The sequence below is a fragment of the Drosophila nasuta genome, chromosome 2R (genome assembly GCF_023558535.2).
Source record: "Drosophila nasuta strain 15112-1781.00 chromosome 2R, ASM2355853v1, whole genome shotgun sequence".
Classification (NCBI taxonomy): Eukaryota; Metazoa; Arthropoda; class Insecta; order Diptera; family Drosophilidae; genus Drosophila; species Drosophila nasuta.
Genome location: NC_083456.1, coordinates 18,308,317 through 18,320,974, shown reverse-complemented (window position 1 = coordinate 18,320,974; position 12,658 = coordinate 18,308,317). Strand labels below are relative to the sequence as shown.

General features: G+C 36.1%; 1 protein-coding gene across 1 annotated transcript in view; it reads left to right on the top strand.

Annotated features, from left to right (window-relative positions):
- The window catches only part of LOC132786116 (neurotrimin), a 63,190-nt gene extending 52,203 nt beyond the window's left edge, over positions 1 to 10,987 (top strand). The window contains exons 4-11 of the mRNA XM_060792539.1: positions 3,803 to 4,003; positions 4,183 to 4,304; positions 6,840 to 6,990; positions 7,835 to 7,932; positions 8,353 to 8,474; positions 9,196 to 9,376; positions 9,941 to 10,114; positions 10,360 to 10,987. Of these exons, the coding sequence (XP_060648522.1) occupies positions 3,803 to 4,003; positions 4,183 to 4,304; positions 6,840 to 6,990; positions 7,835 to 7,932; positions 8,353 to 8,474; positions 9,196 to 9,376; positions 9,941 to 10,114; positions 10,360 to 10,566 (1,256 nt within the window). The 3' untranslated portion in view covers positions 10,567 to 10,987. The remainder of the gene's footprint in view (positions 1 to 3,802; positions 4,004 to 4,182; positions 4,305 to 6,839; positions 6,991 to 7,834; positions 7,933 to 8,352; positions 8,475 to 9,195; positions 9,377 to 9,940; positions 10,115 to 10,359) is intronic.
- The last annotated feature ends 1,671 nt before the right edge of the window (positions 10,988 to 12,658 follow it).

Genomic DNA, 12,658 nt, shown 5'->3' with positions numbered 1-12,658 from the left:
AAAATACTTCATATTTTCATGCAATACAAACTGAGATTTAATTTAAAATGCTACTTACCTACTTGTTTACTTAAAAGAAAATCATATTAAGAAACACTCAATAAATTTTGAAGACTTCAACTTGAAGCAAAAAAAAAGTTGAAAACTACAATTTTGTTTACCTATTGATTTAAAATGAAAGCGAATAAGAAAACATCAAATGTGCTTGGGAATATTAAAAATGATACAAATTTGCGAGCTGAACCGTAATTTCATTTAAAACTGAAATGTTGCTTTCTTATAAATTTAGAATTAAATTGTATTAAAAAATACTCAATCAGATTTAAAAAAAATGATTTCAACTTCACTTCATATCAAGCGAAAAACAAAGTTTAAAACTAAAATTGTGCTTTCTTATTGATTTAAAATAAAAGTTTATACACAAAACGATTAATATGTTTTAGAATATAAAATCAATGGCAGAAATATTAGAATTAAATTGTATTAAAAAACACTTAATAAGACACATCAAGCAAATTTAAATTGAAAACTAAAATGTTGCTTACTTATTGATTGAAACTGAAATGTTATATCAACTAGTTTGTTATATTTTTTTGCACTTTGTGTTCTGCCTTTAATCGGCATTAGCTTTCGTTGGCTGGGTTTGATTGCAGTTTAAAGCTTTTCAATTGAAACAAGAGCAGGGGTGAAAGTGAGACAAAACATTGCAAATGTGTTGCCGGCAATGAGAATAAAGACCCAAAAAGTGGGGAAACGTCGACTACAATTTAATCCAATAAAGAGGAAATTGGGTATCAAATGGTCTATGAAGCCATGCAAAATGCAACACAGTTGCGTTCGCAAAAGAAACAAAACAAACAGACATTGCGAAAGGGAAACTTTCCCGGGGTGAAATTCACTTTAATAATAATAATAAAATAATATGTAAAATTCAATGAGACAATTTGCCAAACGCAAAAAAAGCCAATCAACTGTGGGTAGAATATGTGCCACTTAAGAAAAATAAAATGCAAGGCATGAATTGAAGTAATTCTCTCAAGTGATTCACTGTTTATCCATTTAACGAGCTTAAACTGCCTAGGTTAAGTCATAAGCAATGAAAAAAAAAGAAAAAGGTGTCCAATTTGCTGGCCAATATTTTGTTGGGCAGACCTTTCTAAACAAATTCATATGCTCGAATTGAAGAGTTATAAAATACAATTTTTATTGCCGAGAGCATAAAATGTACCCCACAGCTAAATAATATCAATAACAACATACGCAAGGCCATTAGAAACGAATAAAATTGAGGAGGAAGCGAGGGAGCAAACCGAGAAAATGAAAGGAAAATAAAAAGCAGTAGCTGAGAGAGTTTTTTTTTTGGGGCCCACAAGCAAATGGCCAACACGTATGCTGCACACACACACATTCACACATACAACCAGCCAGACAAAACTCAATCCGATTCAATAATAATCGAAAACAATAAAAAGATGATTGTGTGCGTTTAAGTTGACTTTATGTGCGTTTTGCCCAAAGGGGATCAAGAAGAGGCGACTCCCAGATTGTTGTTGTTGGCGAAACTTTTCAATACTCGTAAATGAATACACTCAATACACTCATACTTGTATACACATAAATGTATTCGGTTTAATCTCTCTCGACATTCTTAAGATGGAATATTTATGGCATTACACGGGCGTAAGAAGTGAAGTTGCCATTGCCTTTGTGATTGCTGCTAATAACCGGAAGGAAGCAAACACACGCTTAACTGCACACACGTAAACGCATTAAGCACGACTGTGTGTGTATGTGTGTACACACATATATGTATTTTTAAAAGGGCATTAATAATGAATTATTTAAAATACAGATTATTTGATGCAGACTAAAGGTCATGCGTATGTTTCCCTCTTCATTTTCAACAAGGAGTCTGTCTGTCCGTGTGTGAGTGTGTTTGTCTGTGTGTGAGTGTGTTTGTCTGTGTGTAAGTGTGTGTATCTGTGCGTATGTATTCCACTCCCTCAGACCGAATGGCAGCATTTAATTAAAATTTCAGATTCCCAATGCCTGAAAATCAAAAGCCTACTAACGAATCGCTGCCTGACTCGAATCTGACCTGAGGCCGCTCTGAATAAAGCAGCAAAAATAAAAAACAGTAGTAAAGCAACCTGCTCTGATTTTGCTTTTACGATTCATAATGTAATATGTTCATGCTGTCGACTCATGATAATTATACCCTATGAAGAGTAGACTCCTTAAAATGAGAGTAAAGTTGTAAAGGAACACAGAATATATGAAGCAAATATTTATTGATATACAGTAAATATTTAAGAGAATTTACAGGGTATTAATGATAACAATTTCATGCTCTTCACTCATGATAATTATACCCTATAAACAAGAGACGACTTAAACAGCGAGCAGAATTAACATAAGAAAGCTACAGTCGAGTGTGCTTGGTTATGAAACTCCTCCAATACCGTATTAATATACTAAAAAATACTGGAATATACCGAATTGTATATTTGGTATATTTATACAACAACTGCTGTCAAGCATATAATTTTAGTTTTATCATTTAAAATATGGCGAATTAATATACAGAAATATACCAAAATGTTTATTTGGTATATTACAAAAATACTGTCAATAATATAATTTAAGCCTTATCACTTATAGTTCCGGTATTATCATTTAAAATACACCAAAATAATATACCGAAAAATACCAACAATTGCTGTCAAATTTATAATTTTGTCTTTATATCTTATAGTCTATGAGATCTAGGTGTCAGTCAGGAAGTCAATAATACTACTACAACAAACAAATTTATTGAGCAATTGACAGGGTATTTACTTGCTTGGCAATGTTTATAATGCCATGCTGTTCACTTCTGAAAAACTGTAACGAACATCTTTCGGTAGCCAATAAATATTTTGTGCATCTTACAGGGTATTTACATGCTATCAATACTTGTAGTAACTTATTTTTTAGTGCACATTTTTATTCACAATAAATTGTTGGCGTTGTGTGCGGTGGGCGGACAGCGAGAGCGACCTGCTGTCTGCTCGATGGATATATTTTGAAACTTGAGCACATAAAATAAAATAAAAAACATATACACACTCGCACACACAAATGTATATTATACGCCATGTAATCCCGTTTAACAAATTTACGTTTGCCTTTTGTGGTGACTGTGGAAGAAAAAGCGTAAGTTGTATAAAATATGCAAGGGAAAAAACCGGCAGCAGCAGCAGCAGCAACATCTGCGAAATTATGTCATTTATATGAGCAAACATACTAAAAAATAGATGAAAACACCCACACAACAACTCATACAGACACACACACCCACACCCACACACTGACACACAGACAGTTACTCGTAAGCTGAGGAGCAATTGGATGGACAAACAGACGAAGGGAATCTGTAGAATGTTCACAGCTCAGCAGGCAGACAAAGCGATAGCCTCAGAGCCGGAATAAAAGCCAGAGCCACAGTCAAGCCGGATAACAGTTTAGATAGATAGCTATATGAGCGTGTACGAGTGTGTATGTGTGTGTGTGTAGACGACACAACTACAACTTTGTGCCCCACACTGCCAATCTATTTAGCTTCTTAAAAGTTAGTTGCAAAATGTTTTATGTTTATATTGCGGCATTTTACAATAAATTTGCCAGCAAACAACGAGACAAAACACATGCATATATCTCCCTCTCTTTATCTAAATATGTATCTCCATCTGTATCTGTATATGTAGTTGTATCTGCTGTTTTGTATCTGTCTTGCTGAGTGGCTTCTCTTCATTTGTTGCAGGCAATTTTGTGCTTCTGTGGCGCCGCGGCACAAATGTGCTCACCGCCTCGAACATCATGGTAACAAGGGATGACCGCGTAAGACTGATAGATGGTTATAATTTAGAGATATCTGATTTGGAGCCACAAGATGCCGGGGATTATGTTTGTCAAATCAGTGACAAAATTAATCGTGATCAAGTGCACACTGTTGAGATTTTGGGTGAGTACACAAAAAGTATTTGTTGACACACTATTTGCACAGGCATTAAGCGCTACAACTTTGATGAGACATTTTCACAAAATCATCATAAATTCAAACAGCTTAACAGACAACAAACTTTACATCAATTGTGTTTTCATTGTTTTTACCAATCATTCAATGCGCCTACTCTTCTACAGTGCCTCCCAGTGTTCGTGCCATCCCGACATCAGGTCAACTGCAGGCACGCAAAGGCGGACCCATTACATTGGAGTGCAAGGGATCGGGTAATCCTGTGCCATCTATTTACTGGACCAAAAAGGTTTGTTTTTCCATTCGAGTCAAGAGCCTATTTACAGTACGCAGACACACACACACCTAATCTATTCAGCTTCTTGTACTTGTTTCTATGCGATTTTCGTTTAATTGAATTAATTATTTATGCTATTTTTGTTGCTTTATGCAAATTTCAATGGCTCTTTCTTAGAAACAGTTTAACTGAAAGTTCGCTTGCTGAACGACTTCTTAAGCACTTTTCTTCACCAAATTTTACTTTCAAATTAAGTTTTTAGTTGACAGTAAATTCTTAAATTCATTAACAGAATGCGCGCTCTTCTTTTTCGCCTTGACCAGCAAAGTTTTATCATTAATTACAGTATTATACATATATATGTATAATAAGGGAATATTTTGCATTTACATAGCCGAAAAGTTTTGTTGTAGAAAATGTTCTTGCTAAAGTCGACCTTGGAGTTGAGTCTTACATTATCTTTAAGGGAAAAATTCAAAGTTGAAAATATTTTTAATTCAAAATGAGTCAGTACTCGATTTTTGTTATTACATTTCAATATTAATTTTGTTACTTAAAGAAGGGATTAAAAATTCACTTTTACCCTCGAAACTTTTACAGAAAAGTCAAAATCATTCAATTATTAAATTGCATAATCACAATCTGCTAGTTTTGTTTCAAAATAATAGCAGCTGTTAAGTCATAAAGTCAACACAGAGTTCCAAATTTCATTTCAAAATGCAGTTGAGTTTCAAAATGAAAATGGAAATTTACGATTCATCAAATTCCCATTTCGGCATTCGTCGGCACACAAATCGTGATGATTTCGAATAGATTTGAGTGCATTGGCCAGTTAGTTCTTGGGAGTGCCAAAACACATACAAACACACACGCTCACACTAAATCATTGTCAACAGCAGTGGCAACACCTCAACTACCAGAAAACACTATGCTAAATAGTTGAGTGCGAAAAGAAAAATCGATACATGAACAGGTCAGTCAGAGCAGCTGTTGAGAGAGAGAGAGAGAGAGCAAGGAGGAGTAAAGAGTAAAGAGGATTGTAATTAATGCGATTCATAGATGCACAAATACTATATGCCTTGGCAAACTGACAAACGAATAGCTGAAAATGACCTAGTCAAGAGTTTGGCAGACATTCAATGGACTCGATGCCAGAAAAATATGTGTGTAATGTGTCAGTGTGTGTGTGTGTGTATGTATGTGCTTGTAGGTGTATCTAGGAAAATGACTACCGTTTTTGGTATGCACATTTTTCGTTTGCCTTGCTGCACTTTGGCGCATTTGACATTTCCGTTCGATTTGTTTGCTTGCTTTGCACTTGACATCGGCAAATCTCAACCGTTCTGCCAAGCCTGCCCTCCTTACACACACACACACACACACACACACACACTCGCACACATACACACACATTGCAAAGTTGTATGTCATTTCATTTCGTTTCAATCTACTCCCATTTCCGTAACTCACTCCACAACTCACCTCGTACTTGAAGTGTGTGCGAGTAAGTTGAATGTTTTAGTTTCTCTTTTCTTCGTTTTATACCCGTTACCCATAGGGTGGAAGGGTATTATAAGTTTGTGACAACAGGAAATGATCCCATAAATCATAACAATTCTTGATCAGCGTTAACAGCCGAGACGATATAGCCAAGTCCGTCTGTCCGTATGAACCCCAATATCTCAGAGACTATATGATATATAGATATAATTTCGACAGCACTTGTTATGTTTGCACGCAGTTTCGATTGGTAAATACAATAAAAACTAAAGAATTTGCGATTTACATATGAGAACTTGGTTGCGATGTGAATAAAATTGTAGAAATTGTTTAAGAAATACTTCTCTATTTACTTCGGATCTTATATGCTTTGGCTGACAATTTTACAAATATACCAAACAAAGAGTATAGTATATTTTCAGTATTAATGCGGCATATTATATATATATATACCACATTATTTTGCTTTCATTAAAAATGTGTATCCGGGTATCTCACAGTCAACTACACTCGACTGTTACTTTGTTACTTGTTTTCTTACTTTTTGGAGCAGACGTCAACACATGTACGCCCGTGGGTGTCACTTGCCACGCCCCCCGCCTATGTCTCGTGTTCTGTGTGAGACGCGCTCAGCCAAAAAGCCAAAAGCTGACTTGCTACAATCGAGTCCGAGACACGATTCCGTGCATCTCAACTCAACTCACCTCACCTTCACCCTTCTTCCGGCGTTTCCTTGACTCGATTCGATATTGTCGTGCTCTTTCCGTCATGTTTGTGTTTACATTCAGTTTTGTCTGTTGGCCAGGTTGCCTTTTGGCCCTGCGTATTTTAACTTAAAAGATCTTTGTTTTTCTTCATCGTTCACTTTACTTAACTTTTGCTCGTTCTTTTTTTTTTTCTGCTGTATTGCCAAGTGCTGCATTTGACTGTTGACATTTACGTTGACTTTACATTTATTGACTTTTGCTTTGCAAATCTGCATTCAATTGCAACTTCATTCCGCAAGTAATTCTACAATTGTTTTTGTTTTCCTCTTCTCTTCTTTAGAGTGGCACTGGCAAATCCACGGCTCGTATTGGCGATGGACCCATCTTGACCTTGGACAAACTGGAGCGACAACAAGCTGGAGTCTATCAATGCACCGCTGATAATGGAGTCGGTGATCCGGTCACTGTTGATATGCGGCTCGATGTGCTGTGTAAGTATCTGTTGGAAAATTTATGATCTTAATGTTAGAAAGATCGCTGTAGAAAGCTGAAAAATTGAGAATCGGAAGCTGAGGAAGAAAATTTAGTCACGAAAAAAAGTCTATGCTACTGCTGAAAATATTTTACAAAAATGGCAAATGTTCTTTATTATGTAGATAGAAATTATCAGAAACAAGTTAACGTTAAGTTTCTTAACGTTTTCAATTCCTTCTCTATTATTCTTTAAATACAATTTCAATTTATTCCCAAATAAAGAAACGATTAGGCAATCGAGAAGCATTGTATGCTACACATAAAATTATCCTCAAAATATACAATTAGCTCACAGCTATAAACTTCGTTATTATAAACATCTAAGTAAAATTTTTTAACATAATTTTGTTGAGCGCAGTAAATGTAGATGTTAAATTTTTGTATTAAATGAGAAGAGTGTACGAAAACGTATTTAATTCGGAGTACTTCATTTTAATTTGTCGAGGGTTCTTTTTAAAATTACTTAAGATTTTAGAAGTAGAATTATATTGATGTCAATAAATTTCAAGTCAATACAATTAATCTCACATATGAGAATTCATTCAAATAATAAAACCTACCTACCATTAAAAACAGTGCATTATTCTGCAACTCCAACTCCATCTCTAATCCGAACTTTGTCTTTGTCTCTCCATTTTAAACCCCTCACTCAACATGGCGATGAAACCCCGTAATCTGACGGATGCCCCACGATGCTGATGCTGATGCAACCATTTAACTTATTGTCATTGTTCGTATGACTCTGTATATCTGTGTGTGTGTATCTGAATATTGGTGTGCTGGTGTGCGTAACACGCACAGATCCGCCGGATATTCAAGTGGAAAAATCATGGATACACTCGGGCGAAGGATTTGAGGCGAAACTCGTTTGCATTGTTTACGCTGATCCAGTCGCAACGGTTGGTACTCGCTTTTTTTATTTCGTTTTCGTTTTTGTTTTTGTTTGAATGTTTTAAATGCTTCGTTATTGTTGCATTGTGTACAAGCAGTTTATATTCTGTTATTGTTGTTGTGTAGCCTTTTTAGATTATTATTATTATGAAATCGCTGGGTTGGTTTATGCAACGAGCTGCTTTTTCAGGTCACTTCTTCCTGTGTTCTCTCTTTTTTTATTTTATGCAGCTGTAGCCATGGCTGCAGTTTGTTTCTTTATTTTTGTTGTGCACAATCTTGTTGTCTTTGAAATACGCCTTTGCTTTTGGCTTTTTAGTTGGCAATTTAATGCCACATTTTTCACGTTGTCCCAGTTATGAATGTTTTGCTTTTCAGTTTTATTATCAATCAAGTGAAACTAACCGTCTCATCATTATTGTTGACAGGTATCGTGGTATCAGAACTCGTTCCCCATTCAAACAACCGATAGGCGAATTATGAACACAAGAGCCAATCGACACACGCTCACCATACGACACATTCAGCAAGAGGACTTTGGCAACTATAGGTGAGTAGAGATAGAGAGAGAAAGAAACTTGAAATCGATGGCCACAAAAAAATAAAAATAGAAGAGATACACAACAAGTTGTAGGACACAACAATAAACCTTTGGCAACTTTGCAGTGCTGCGTTGATTTAGTCAATTTGCCAACTTTTGCTACAACTTATTTCACTTTTAGCCAGTTACTAGTTGCCAGTTGCCAGTTGGCCAGCTAACCTGGCCAAATACAAAAGTTAGAGGCTGCATTGTTTGCCATACCACAGAGAGACAGAGCGAGAGAGTGGGCGGGCTACAGCAATATTGGGCGTGGCCTGAAGCATGTTCTGGCCATTATGTCGGCAAACAAGTTTTCCACATCAATGTCAATCTGTCTGCAACATATTAAAGGAGCGGAAGTTTCGCCATGTTGACACAACATTTCAGGCACAAAGTTTTTGTTTTAGCCATGTGTAGGGACAACCACGAGCCATCCATCGCTGCCACCTACCAACCAGCTACCAACCTGCCACCCACCACCTGCCACATCCTGCATGCCACTTGCCACATGCCGCAGCATTGCGAGTGGCGAGTGGCTTTTGGACGGTACGTGCCTGGATTAGCTTGGCCACAAGTCCTCTCGAAAACTCCCCTGGGAGTTGTCTGTCAATGCCACAACTTTACTGTCTTCTAAAAATTAAAAGAAAATTCAGTTATTATTATTATTATTATTGTAAATTTTGCGTTGCAGCTGCGTGGCCGACAATTCTCTGGGACGTTCACGTAAATATATGGAGCTATCTGGTCGACCGGGACCCGCTGAATTCTATTCACCCAAATGGGGACGCTCCTCGGATAGCTACAATCTGACATGGAAAATTGATAGTTACCCGCCGCTGGAGGAAGTGCGTCTGCTCTACCGACGAGTGCTCGTAAGTAATGCAATTCTATACAACAAAATACTCTCAACGTAAACAATGAAAGCTTTGTGTGTCTTGACGTTTAATCCTCGGCGAATGTAATTCAATATCTTTGCGTTCTAATGAAGCACCTGCTTCAAATTAAAAGAATTTATGAAAATAAAAAGAATATTTCCGCAACATAATTGTGAATATGAGTATGAGCATGAGTAAAATAATGCGCTGGCTTAGCTGAGCATAAAGTGCAATTTAATGCGAGTCAGCGGCAAATGCTCATAATGAGCATTAAATCAGAATCTAATTAATTTAATGAGTTATCACCGAGCGAGAGACTGACTGACGCCTTGAACTTTATCGAGAGAGAAGTCACTAATTTGTTTTGGTTTCTTGGGGCAACGAGCATTAAGTCTTAAGTCTTAAGCCCGAGTAAAGTCAGCCTGTCAGCCATAAGGAACACAAACAAAAAAAAAAAAATGAGAAAAAAGAAAAAATAATTGCCAGACATAAGCGCTCACATTTCATTCTTCTATTTTTTGCTTTTTGTTCCTTGTGTCGTCTCTTCTTTCCGACTTTTAGATGAACGACACATTCCAGCAGCCAGGCAGATGGCATGATTTTATACTCACGCCAGAACATCGTCCAGCAACGGAGCCTCTAACACATATCATGTCCTACACCATTAAACATCTGCATCCAGGTGCTTACTACGAGGCGATTGTTCAGGCCAAGAATCGCTACGGATGGAATGAGGTAAGTAAAGCAAAAAGCAGGAGGGGAAAAAAGTGAAAGATGCATAGATAAATCAACGCATGTTGACTGAGAGTTCGACACTTTGTCTAAACGCCAACAAAAAAAAGCGACTGCGTGCCACGGGTCGGCTACTTAATCTTTATTTTCTGCGACTCTACTAAAAATTTACCCGTGTTTTTCTCTCTCTCTCTCTTTTCCTTCTATTTTTGCTTGGCTCGTCTCGTCTCGTGTGTTGCCCCCTATAGGTCAGCGATATATTTCAATTTATTGTCGCCAGCAACAGCCTGGACATAGCCCCGGAGGACGCTGAAGTGGTTGCAAGTTCGAAGTCGCGCAGCAACAGTGGCTCAGTGAGCAGCCTGCCCCACGCCCTGCTCTTCCCAGGCACACTGCTCTTGGCCTTTGCCTTGCGTAATAGCCAATTCGACAGACTGCGACTTGGCTTGGGGTAAGCAACACACACACACAGCATACATCGAACACTCGTCCCACACATAAAACAAAACAGCAAAAGAGAGAGATGGCAGAGGAAATCTTATAAAGTCACATGTGTATTTGGAAGTTGGTTTAAAGTGCTGGCAAAGGCCAAGAGACAACAACTTGTAAACTATCCAGACAACTAAGAGAGAGAGTGAGCCTCCTCTTCACTTTGATTTTTGTTTTACCTTCTTACTGCAACTGCCACTGCAACAAAAAAAGAAAAGAAAGAAAAACTCCAAAAAGTCCCTCGAGTCCTACAGCAAACTAACCAAAGATACAACAAACAAAACAAAACCAAAATAAAAAAATAGTTTTTAGTGAAATGAATGAATGTAAAAATTATGCAAACAAAAAACCCTTAATAACCAAATAATGTAAATAATTTTTCAAGCATTTTGTCAGCGTTTTAATTAGCATTTGAAATAACACAAACACACGAAAAAAGGAAATAAAATGATTGCAACTAATGAAAAATAGAAAAACAGAAAATGCAAATACCAAAATAGCAAAAATCCCCCATTATGAAAGAGTCGTGTTATCCTGTTCATGGATAATCCAGTTTGAAGTAGGTCATGTAAATATGCATTAGATATTTGAATGTGAATTACATTTTACTCGTACTTTATAAAAATAACTATTAAAACAGAAAAACAAAAACAGAAATACAGCAAAAAAACAAAAAAAGAAACCTACATCGCGTAAATAATAAATGTATGTAAATTAAGCAAACATTCTATAGTGATATTATTTAGTTTAAAATGGAATCAAATCATAAAAATAAACTACAAAAAAAAACAAAAAGACAACCTATGAATAGCGAATGCAACACCACTGTAAAATGTTAGCAATAAGAGTATGTAATTTTTCATAATTCTGTTTCAATTTCTGTTTGTGCATTTGCAATATTTTATTTAACTTTTGTTGAGAGTGTTTTCCTCGCGTTCATTTGTTTGTTGTTTTTTTTGCGCTCAGCTTAGATTGTAAGTGCACCGAGAACATCAATTTAGCATAACGTTTTCAATGTAAATTAGAATTTAAGCAAACATGTTGTACCACCAATAGCAAGAACTCTAAAGTAAAAAAACCATGAAGCATAATATCGAGAATACTAAATAAATACCGCAAATTAAGTGTGCATTTTTTGCAAATTGCAATTACAGTCATTGAGAAAACCACAAAAAAAAATACCAAAAAAAAATACATAAATTAAATATACATATATTAGCTAAACATTAGTCGAAGTGCTCGAAGTGTGTTTTATCAGCTTTTGCACCCAAACCAAAAAACAAAAAAAAACAGATCGTACTTGTACTTGTATATTATTCAGTTTCATGATGCTATATATAGATATATATGTATGTAAAATGCCAAGATAATTGTACGTGCCAGGAGTGCAGTCTTCTGTGTAGTTGTACTTCGATTAAATAGTCGCAAATGAAATCATATTCATTAAATTTGTGTGTACGTATGTGTATAATTCGTTGCCTCGTTGTGGGCGCTACTACAGATACAAGATACCAAATACAAGATACAACAAACAAATACCGATGCAGATACCGATACAAAATACCTAAATATAACAACAGATACAAGATACAAATACAGTTCTAGATACGTGTATGTTTGTGCAGCAGAAGCAGCAGGAGCATCGATGCATCGGTTTAATCAGAGAGTGAACCTACAAGCTACATAAAAAAACAAAACATTTTTAATTAGACTGCATTAACTGCATTAACCTTAAACATAAACACAGATTTATCGATAGCAAAGCGTATTGAGAGCATTGCTCGGTGGGCTAAGAGTAAAAACACACATAACGTACTTACCAAGAAAATCCACTAATTACCAACTAGTTCTATGCTAATTATGGTGGTTTTTGCATTGTATAAGAAACATTAACGATAACGAAACAAAAAACCAAAATCTCTAAATTATTCAAATACAAAATAAAGCATTAGATGTAAAATAAAATCCACATTTGTTTCATTTTATGATAAATTATTGAAAAGTAAATTGCATTGGTTAGAGTACTTAATGCGTCTTTTCGCAGACTACTCAGAATTA